A 10598-nucleotide genomic window follows, 5' to 3' on the forward strand; every position below is an offset into this window, starting at 1 on the left:
ACATGGTACATTTAAATGAAAATTTTGAATCTTTAAAATGTAGTCTAAAAAAGAAGAATGAATACACAACAAAAAATATATGGTCCTTTTTATTGCTTATGAGAATCAAAATTTTGGAAAATCTAATTGAGAGAATCACCATAAATAATATAGTCAACAAATTCCCATAATGTAATGTTGTATAGCGAAAACAACAATGAAAACAAAACTGCTACAAATCATTGCCTCTCACTGACAAGTAGTGACAACCCTCACAACTCAAGCACCAACCAACCAACCAACCAACCGAGACCGACGGACGGACGGGGACGACGATGATGGACCGACCAAAAAATTAAAACCACTCTGCAAACCACCATGAACTAACCAACAGTTTTTTTTTCTTTTTTGTACTCAAAACCGCACTATAAATTGAACACTTGTAGTATACACATTCTACAAAAAAGATCATTCCAATCGAATCGATGACTTCCAAGCAATGACGCCGGCTTGCTGTAATAAAAAAAACATTATGCAATAACGAATGTTGGGAACCATCTTATCGAAACGAAACGGTGACAAAATAATTTTGACACAATACAAGACCCAAGGGATGAATAAGCCAACAGCAAAAATATGCCACCACTGCAGATGTAGAGATATTATGAGGAGAGAATGGATTGCAATGCAAGTTGTTGCTGTGGTTGTAAGGAAGACCAAGTTGAGGCCAAGGTCGATGGTGGTAAGGTCTGCTGGAGCTGCCTTAGTAAACTGATCATTCTGCTTGCAGTTTGCTCTGTTGCTAGCTCTTTGCCCGCACACAAAACCTGCGACAAAAATCATACCCCCTTAAGAAATTGACTCGAGCAAAAGTTTACAAAATTTTGTGATCAAATTCAGATCAAAGTATTGGTTGCAATCACAAATGAGAAAAGACCCATTCTATGCAAGTCTACATGATCATGCCATAGGCATCGAGCAAAAACATTCTCCAATTTAATGCTAAACTTTGGTCGATAATGACATTAGATAGATTTATGGGATTACCAGCCTCCTTGAAAGGATGACATTTACTTTTGGTCCACAACACCATGTGTTACATGTCAAGTTGAGGCCAAGTATATAAATTATTAATATACTTGTTTAAAGGAATAAGTGTTGGTGTAAAATTCATCATAGACTGCATACTTTTTTAAAGCTGCTATATGAACTTAAAAATTCACTAACCTCTGCAAAAATTGCAACTATTTTTGGAAGATATTGGTTGTTGGGACCCAAAAGTTCCTGATCTGACCTGTAAATGATTAAGAAGAAGAACGATTGTTTGATTGAACAGCATAGTAATGGTAAATCTTAGTGAAAAATACGGAAGAAAAAAAAGCGGGCATAAAGGTTTGCCTAGAACAGACTGGATGCACTTACTTCTCCACCATTGTACATAGCTGGTCGTGAACAACTTTAGCTTCAATTAAGTCACCTTTTATAGGTAAGCAATTCAACCACGCTGGAACAACCTGTCAACCACAGATCATTCAGTTTCCACACGAAGCTTATCACAAACATGAACCATAAGGTATGTTTGGACGATAACTCGTAATTACATAAATAGAATAATCCGTATAATAACAAGTGGTCACGACAATGACATAATAAATATTAGATATGAATCGAAAGCTATACTACTTTAGGTATGAGACAAATATATGCAAGCACTGAAGTACCTGAGCTGCATCAATACTCTCACGATGAAAAGCACAAATTTTTCCCAAAGCTGACACAGCATTGTCATACGCCATCAGATTTTCAGCTTGAAGGGCATTAGGATGCTGGAGTACAACATTCAATCTTGAAAGTGCCTCTGTACAAATCACATAAAAATGTTATTCTGAGATAACAATATAAAATAAAATAGCTTTTATTAGACAAGAAAGAAAAATATACCTCCAACCAAAGGTTTGAACGCAGATGCACCAAACTCTGCACACACACCAAGCCCATATACAGCGGCCTGAAAAAGGACAGTCAAACAAATTACATGAAAAGCTCTAAACAAAACATCAACGAAGCACATGTCGGTGAAGTGAATCAAACCTGTCTGACATCAGAATTTTCATCATTGCAAGCCTCCAATACAAACGGGAGATAAGTGTTGTAATATCTGACCACATCAAAATAAAACCAGATCAATTGAGTACACACCATATGAATATATGAGTATGAGACTACTTGAGAAAAGATTTCAAGTTAGACAAGTCTACTTTAGAGCTGCTTCACGACACTGCTCGGCAACATCATCAAATATGCATATAGCTATCCGTCTCTCTTCAGTTGTCTTGTCCTTGCCCTGTGTTTCAAAACAATAAATATATCAAAAAAAAAAAACTGGGTTCGTGAACACAATACGGACTGAAAAACCAAAGAAAAAATTCCACATCGTTTGGTGATAGTAATAATAAAAATAGAGTTCAACTGAAATGCCCTTGGTAGATGGCCCATTTATATACATTATTAGCTTCAGCAAGGACCCCCCACTTTAATGAGTGCCTATTGATTTCTATTATATTGACTTAACGAGGCAAGAAAATATAGAGACCGAAGACCTTATTTCACACATTCATTATAGCTGTCATACTACTAAAATACGAGGAAAACAGCCAAAGAAAAAGGTAGTCCTAAAGAACTAAAAACATAAGAAAAACTGGAACATCCAACTCATCAGCACAGACACATTTACACAATGGCATATTTCACACAAGACCATTCTAGCCAGTCACCAATAGCACAAAAATTCTATCAATGGCTTAGTAGAGCAACACTATCGCTATCATCATTCATCAATACAAGCATTAAAAAACGTTATCAAGAAAACTGATACTTACCCACATAGGTGTTAAATATGATGACAGCTCATCGAAGAAAGGCAAGAAAGAGGCTTTGAATGTTTTAATCAAAGTCCCCAATATCTCACCCACCTGAGCCCAGAAAAAGAAATGGTTAAAAAAAAGGGGAAAAAAATAGAGCAATAGTTATTATATTACACTAGGAAATGGTCTTAAGATACTTACTTGGTCAAATACTTCTTCCTCTTGTTCATTTTCCTCCTTAATCAGCTCTATTTCTTCGGCATCAAAATCTTCTGCTTTGGCCCTTTCTGCCCTCTCCCTCTTTCTACTTGAACTAGCAGTAATGACCTGTTTTATCTCATCAACGATAGATCTGACCTGATTTTCATCCAATAGTGGTCCAGAAATCTAAAAAAAGTAAACAGAAAACTTCATTATAATTCATTCTACAAATTTAAAAGACCACTGAAAAGAAACTCAAGCTTAAATCAATCAAAATTTTGATTTGGGGTTCACAATTTACAATATTCATTTAGTAGCATTTCATGATAACTGACTATCACCCTTCAAATGAAACATCAAAAAACCTTTCACAACACAATAATGAAAAATTCATGCATTCCAATTGCATGCATGGAAGAGAGAAAATTCCTTTTCTGAGTCCCTTTTGAGAATAAATAAGGTTTCATCTTAAATTTTTCCAGAGATTACTGATCTGGTTGATGAAGATATTGAAGATGCTCCTGTTATCCTTTATATTATTATTTATTTAGCTATTAAAGGCATTCCCTTCCTGAAATTCCTCATTCCTTGTTAATGAGAAATTGGAAAGACAGCTTGAAATTGTTTTGTACTTAATCTGCTGTTTCTCTTCTTTGAGATTACTAGATTAAAGTCCAGGAAATAAACTTCCCTTTCCAATTTTTATTCCATCAAAACACCACCTAAAGGTGCAATTGGACTCGTTAGATGTGTTTGGTTCAAACAAAGAATATATCAAAGATACAGGGTAGTTAAGATAATAGTATGAATATAATATACTTTAGTAAGAATACAACTAACCTGTAAGCATTCATTTAAAGCATCCAACATACTTGCACAGATCTCTGTATCAGGTTCCTGCATACAGATTCAATGTAAGTACTTCTACAACTGCGTAACAAGGTATCAAAAGAAATATACATTATAACTTGGAGAGAAACTAAATTCACAACAATATTACCTTATGCAATGCTTCCACCAGAGCTGGAACTATGTAATCAGATAATTGTTTTATATAGGTCTCATTTCGACCTTGAGCTAGCCCCTTCTCTATAGCTAATTTTGCTGAACGCAATAGCTCCGGCATGGCTGGATAGAACCAAAAGAAAATCAGAATTACAAGTTTCTAAGCTAAATGGGCCAAAAATATTGATAAAAGCCGTCAGAAAGAAAGTGGGATGAAAACATGTAATTCTAATTGTTGGTATGTATTACCTGAAACAGCTGCTTTCCTAACTTCTTCGTGGAAATAGAATTTCAAAAGTGGAACTAAAGTGGGAGCAACCTAAAAAAGAAAATGAATCCATATCTAGTAATCAAATCATCAAAAATCCTAGCAACACAAAAGAACTATAAATCACAACAACCAACCTGGTCAATCCATGGAAAGAATCCTTCCTTCAACTCGTCAGCATAGCAACATAGCATATTACAAGCTGTAGCTTTTTCCTCCAACACGCTAGTCTTGATTCCAATTCGTTTGTCCCCAAGAGTAATTGTTTCCATACTGTAATAAATCAAAACAAATCTTAGGAAATGCATCCAAAAATATAAAGAAAATAAAAGTTAACAAGAAAGAAACATATAAACACTACTACATCATCACGTGATTTTCACCATACTTAAACGCTAACAAAACCACAAAAACAGGCCAGTCTAGTACCTTGTACAAAATCCAAAAAAACAAATAAACAATCCTCCCCACATTTTACCTTGTCCAGGATCCTTCTAGCACATAGAGGAATAATTATCTAAAAATCTAACATCTTAGCCACACCACCAAAGCTAAGCCCCTAGATTTAAGGCAGCCTAAAATGAGGCGGGTGATACTTAAAAGACTCCTCATTTCCCAAACACGTGAAACACCAGTCTGACGCAGAGATATCAGGTTTCCACTAACTAAAATTTAAGATAACCCCAAGCTGTAGTACACATCACTTGAATCACTTTCAAGAAAACCTGAACCACCAACTAACCTACCAGAAGGAAATTCCCACTTGCTGAAGGCCTGAAGCATTATACAAAAGCTCCTAAATTCAGGAGTTTTTCCTAAGCCCTGCCGATATTAAGGGTTCCCCAAGCTGTACAAGCCTCAAAAAGGTTTGCTGATAATAGCTTGAGAAAAATCAAACCATGCAAGGATATATAAAACTTTGGTGAGCCAGCACAAACATATTAGACTCAATGATAAAGTCTACCGCGACACAGACCTTGGATTGCCTACCTAGTACAGCCCAATCGTGAACCTAGAATTGCATTCACTTCCTAATCTATAAATCTCGACAAGGCATGAGACCATCAAATTGGATGTAGATGCATATATCCATAATAGCAAGCAAGAGGGTCGTGAAATTTATTGGACAATCTTTATCCCACTACAATGTAACAGGAGAGTTGGAATGTCAGAGAGGGAAGGGAGAGAATAGAGAGAAACACATCCTGCTACATTGTATGGCAGTATTGCAAAAATCAGGAAACATTAAACAATTAAAAAAATTATTTGAGGAAAGAAATATAGACATTAAAAGAAATCAGTGACGCTACAGAGCGGCAGATTGGAAGTTATCTAATAAAACATGATAAAGAAAAGACATAAATTAAGACCTTTCATCATCAGAGTCTTCACCATCATTATCAGAATCAGCAGAAGTAATAGTTACATCTGGCTTAAGTTGGGCAGATTGGAGCAAGGGCGGCATTACAACAGACATGTAAGGGAGGAAATCTTGTCCCAAGCACTTGCAGAGTCTTGCCCATGCCTATATCATTATAGTGTAAATGTTATCACTCATAATAAATTGACATGCAATGTTTTTCACAGTTTGAAAGATAAAGAACATACTTGTAGCATATAGCTTGTGGTTGGATCATCAGTCTCCAGTTGAGATCCTTGCAAAGACATCAGCACATCCATAACCTTACATAATAGAACACATCAGGCCTCCAATAATCACTTACAAATGTAGTTCTATAACAGAAAATCTCCTGGAAGCAGAGCTAATTAAAACGTAGCAAGGATTCAAATTTGAGTGTCCCAAAATTGAGTACCAGTCACTCTAAAAGTAGAATTCAAGGTAAATAAATCTCTAAAAATTAGCTTTAAAGTATGATTGAAATGAAAATGATATTCCAAAGCAAACACTACATCAGATTTTAAAAATATCTTGAAATTATGTTATCCATTAATGCAGAAATTAAATTTTAAAAGGTTCAAAAACTTGTATAATACAAGAAAGGAAAAAAATGGCATGTAAGGGTGATGTCAAGTGAAATAATGATACCTGCTTGGCGTCATCCCTGAACTTATCCTTTCCGACAGCCATACCAACCAAACTAATGCACTCCATGGATTTGGCACGTAGCATGCGGTTGGATTTGTCAGTTGCATTCAACAGAATGGTTTTCAGGTAAGGCATAACCGCATCGTAGTATTTTTGGAAATGCTCCTAGAGATTACATAAAGTCATATTGAGTAATCCATAAGAAACAATTCAATATCGTAGAATTGTATGTAAAATTACCTGAGATGAATCAGCAACTGATGCCAAAGCTGTCAAAGCCCCCTCTTGCACCATTTGTTTCCCATTCTACACAAGACATACACAGTGTTAAGAGTTGCATATTATGGGCTTGGTCGGTCAAGCTCTTAACTTTGGGCTTTGAGCATTACATAAGCTCTTCCTAAAAAGCTACTTTTTGTGGCTTCTTCCATCCCCAAGGAGCTTTTTAAAAATACAAGCCCAAAATATATGGAAACCCACCCAAGACTTAAAATAGCTTTCAACTTTTAAAATCCAAAAATTGACTTTGAAAAGCCTTGCCAACCAAGGCCTGTATCTCAACTTTTAGCTTCTATAAATTTATTCATGCAGGTCTAGGGAAAATAATACTAAGTATTTCTGTTGAAGACCCACCTGGAGAAGCACAAGCAGCTTGCTTACAATCCCATCCAAGTAAGGGGTTAAGATATCTGGAGTGCAGTTCTCACTGAAGTTGAGCACTGCTGAAGCAGCATGCGCCTGTAGATATACAAATTACAAATTTAACATTGAATATATTCAAGTTATTCATATTAATAGAATAAGGTAGTAAATGTTAAAATTTCTCATAAAAAACAAATGATACTTGACTTGTGAGCAAAATTCACAAAGGAATAAAACCACATAGAAAAGACAGCAAACAAAACAATCAGAATACTAAACCCAAAAATGAATCTCTGATTTGACTAGCATAATAGGACTTAGCCATGAACACCATTAGATGAACATTTGCGTAACCACAACTTTGCAATTTGCAATATCACTACTGTTCATAAGTAAAACAAAATGCAGTATGCCATAAACTAAACAAGAATACAAGTGTACTGCAGAAACTTTAAGAGTAGAGAAACATGATATTTAATTCAATTGCAAACATCAGCAAGTCATGTGTGTAACAAATCCTTAAGCCAATAGCTTGCATCCTGGACTTGGAATAGCCATAGTTGATCTTATTTACAAGTTTAAGAATAAACAACTACCTACTTGCATTGAAAAGGCACCACCATTGACTGACAACGAAACTAGCATTACACAATTGAGAAATTACACCATCAAGAAGACGATGTCACAAGTAGTTCATATTCAATTATTCAGAAAAATATCAAAATGCATATAGCTGGTGAATAACCTGCACTCTGGGATTCTGAAAATCGTCCATAGCTGCAGCAAGTGCTGGCAGCACCTGTGGATGGTATTTAACTTGCAAATCTGGGCCCAAATCAGTAGATAACTGGCCAATAGCATTGATAGCTGCCCACCTAACACGGGGGTGGGGATCTTGAAATGAGTTCAAGACCATTGCAACCACTTGCTCCAAATTCTTTATCATTACCTGACAACACAATAGAAACGAATATCAGTTGCCAACAACATAAAATATATCTTAAGTCTATTTGTGCAAGAAACACTATGTATGTAAAATAATAACACAAGTGACTGCTGAACCAAAAACAATGCTATTGGGCATGAACAAGCAACTAAACTTCTGTGACCTGAACTATAAACAAATGGTAACTAATTGAAGATAATTCATACATTTTAAGGATAATGCATTATGCTAAAAATATCAATAGCACAAAACAAAAGAGAACCCTCTTTGATACCTTTTGGCATCCCTCTGCAATTTGGGCAAGAGCAATCAAAGCAGCATGGTGATTCTGCCACTCAGGAGCAGCCAAATAAGCAGACAACTGCTCAGAAGCAACAGGGACAATTGTGTTTCCACCCAAGGAAATCGAAAGCCGATCCAAACACTCCTGCCCAACACTGTAATTACTGGTTTCACCAGCATCCTCATCCTCGGTCTCAGCGCTATGCCAAGCCGGGTCATCCTCAATATCCAAAAGCATCCTCATCAGAATGGCAAACAATCTGCTAATGAACTGAGGCAATTTCCTCATCATCCCAGGTGCCCTCTCCCTAGCCTCCGCCAAAGTAATGACGAATTCAATAGCCAAATGCCTAGTCCCTTCCTCCAAAGACTCAGCCTCAGCAATCTGCAACATGGACCCAACCACATCGGTAATCTGCCTCCTCAAGAACCTGGGCTCGGTTCCAGCCAATTCAATCAACAATTCTAGAGCCTCCTGAGCCGTGGCCTCATTCCCGTTATTCAAAGCCTCCGTCAAAGTCCTCATCATGGCAGGCAACAAGTCCTGAAACCTATCACGGTCACCGGAATTCGACAAACACTGAATGAAATTAATCACAGCATTCAAAGCAGCGATCTTCACATCAGAACTCGACGAAGAATTCAAACAGTGCAAGAAAACAGCATGCAATTCCTTGATATGAGGAACAAGCGAATCCCCTATGTACTGAGACAACTGAGCAAAGATCAAAAACGCCGACTCCTGAAGCTTAGCGGAGTCAGACGAAACGCATTGAAACATAAACGGCAAAAGCTCAGGCCACCCATTATCAGGCAAAATCCCAGAAGCAAGCTCCGAGACGGTATCACAAAGCTTCTTCGAAATCGACTTCGCCTCCTCGCGCTGAATACAAGACAACAGAATAGACTTAAGAGAGGACTGAGTCGCGGGGGTGAGTCTGGGCCAGAGATAAGAATCGTCCCTGGTGAGTTGCTTACGGAGGAGAATAGCAGACATGGCCCGACCCTCGGGGTGAGGAGAGAACTGGAGAAGGTGAGCGAGCTTGAGAGAGAGAGAATCGGGATCGGTCTGCTTACAGAGATTGAAGAGAAGCTCAGCCTGCGAACGCTGCTCGTTGGAGGAGGACATGAGATGAGAGATCAGGGTTTCGAAAGGGGCTGGGTCGGGGCCGAGAATCGCCGCCAGTTGGGCTTGTTGGAGCTGATTCGAGTCGGGTTGTGCCATCTCGAACAATGGATATGGCGGCGAACAAAGACGAATAAGGAAGAGAGATAGAGATATAGGGATATATAGACAGATAGATAGAAAGAGAGGGTTTTGAGGTTTTTGGCTATGGCTGCCTCTGATTGGTGCAAAGGCCTAGTCTTTTCTCTCTCTCTCTCTCTTCCTCTTCGCTGTGATTGTGAGAATTTATATACGAAATTCTTTTTGAAGAGAAGAAGAGAAGAGAGGGATTCAATTCGGCTGTAAAACAAAGAACGAAACCGAATAAGGGTTTTTGGATTTTGGGTATTTAGGGCAACCTGATTGATTTTCCCCCTTTTTATTTTTCTTTTTTTTCCCCTAATTTTTTGGAAAATTTAACATTTTCAATTCTTTTTTTCACAAAATTCTTTCTTTTTTAGAAATTGTGAAAAAAAATAAATAAATCATTTAAAATTACAATCCAAACCAAACCTTGAATTTGGATTTTGGGTATTAGGGCAACCTTTTTTCTTTTTTTTTTTTATAATTTTTCATTTTCTTTTTCCCACTTATTTTTGGAAAATTGTAGATTTTCACTTCTTTTTTTTTTACAAAATCCTTTTATTTTATTCAATTACAATATAAACCCTAAATAGTAAATACAAATTGTTTAGGGCATTTAATTAATGTCAATTTTTCACAAATATTACTTTTTACCTCTATTTTTTCAGAAATTGTAAAATTTCCACTTTTTACAAAATTCTTATAAATTTTTAAAATACAATCTAACTACACATATATTTTTGGTGTTTGTTTAGAACTCCCCAATTTTCCTTTTTCTTAATTTCTTTCAAGAAATTCTGTTATTTTATAAAATTACAATCTAAACCTTATATTTTTTTTATATGATATTTAGGGTAAACCAACTTTTCATATATATTTCTCTTTTTTCATTGTTTATGATAAATTATTAAAATCTAAACATTTTGTGTATTTTCCATATTTATTCTTGCAGAAAATTAAACTAATTATTGAAAATTACAGAGAAAATTAGGGAAAACTCAACAGAAAAATATAATTTTGAAAAATAATATCTTAAGAATATAATGTGCGATTATTTGGCTAATTAAATAAATAAGCACTTGGTTGTTCTTTTTTATTTTCAGTTAATAAGTCTG

General features: G+C 36.2%; 1 protein-coding gene across 1 annotated transcript; it reads right to left on the reverse strand.

Annotated features, from left to right (window-relative positions):
* Window positions 1-62: 62 nt before the first annotated feature.
* Window positions 63-9725, reverse strand: LOC133812415 (uncharacterized). The gene is made up of 20 exons (XM_062246311.1): window positions 8227-9725; window positions 7752-7955; window positions 6998-7102; window positions 6605-6670; window positions 6365-6529; window positions 5926-6000; window positions 5688-5842; window positions 4455-4590; window positions 4299-4368; window positions 4045-4172; window positions 3885-3941; window positions 3045-3230; window positions 2859-2951; window positions 2238-2323; window positions 2071-2137; window positions 1921-1987; window positions 1701-1837; window positions 1402-1493; window positions 1207-1273; window positions 63-806 (listed from the first exon to the last, which is right to left on the reverse strand). The coding sequence occupies exons 1-20, from the start codon at window positions 9457-9459 to the stop codon at window positions 642-644; spliced, it is 3354 nt and encodes a 1117-aa protein (XP_062102295.1). The 5' UTR covers window positions 9460-9725; the 3' UTR covers window positions 63-641.
* Window positions 9726-10598: the final 873 nt, after the last annotated feature.

Source organism: Humulus lupulus, unplaced genomic scaffold, assembly GCF_963169125.1.
Source record: "Humulus lupulus unplaced genomic scaffold, drHumLupu1.1 SCAFFOLD_29, whole genome shotgun sequence".
Taxonomy (NCBI): domain Eukaryota; kingdom Viridiplantae; phylum Streptophyta; class Magnoliopsida; order Rosales; family Cannabaceae; genus Humulus; species Humulus lupulus.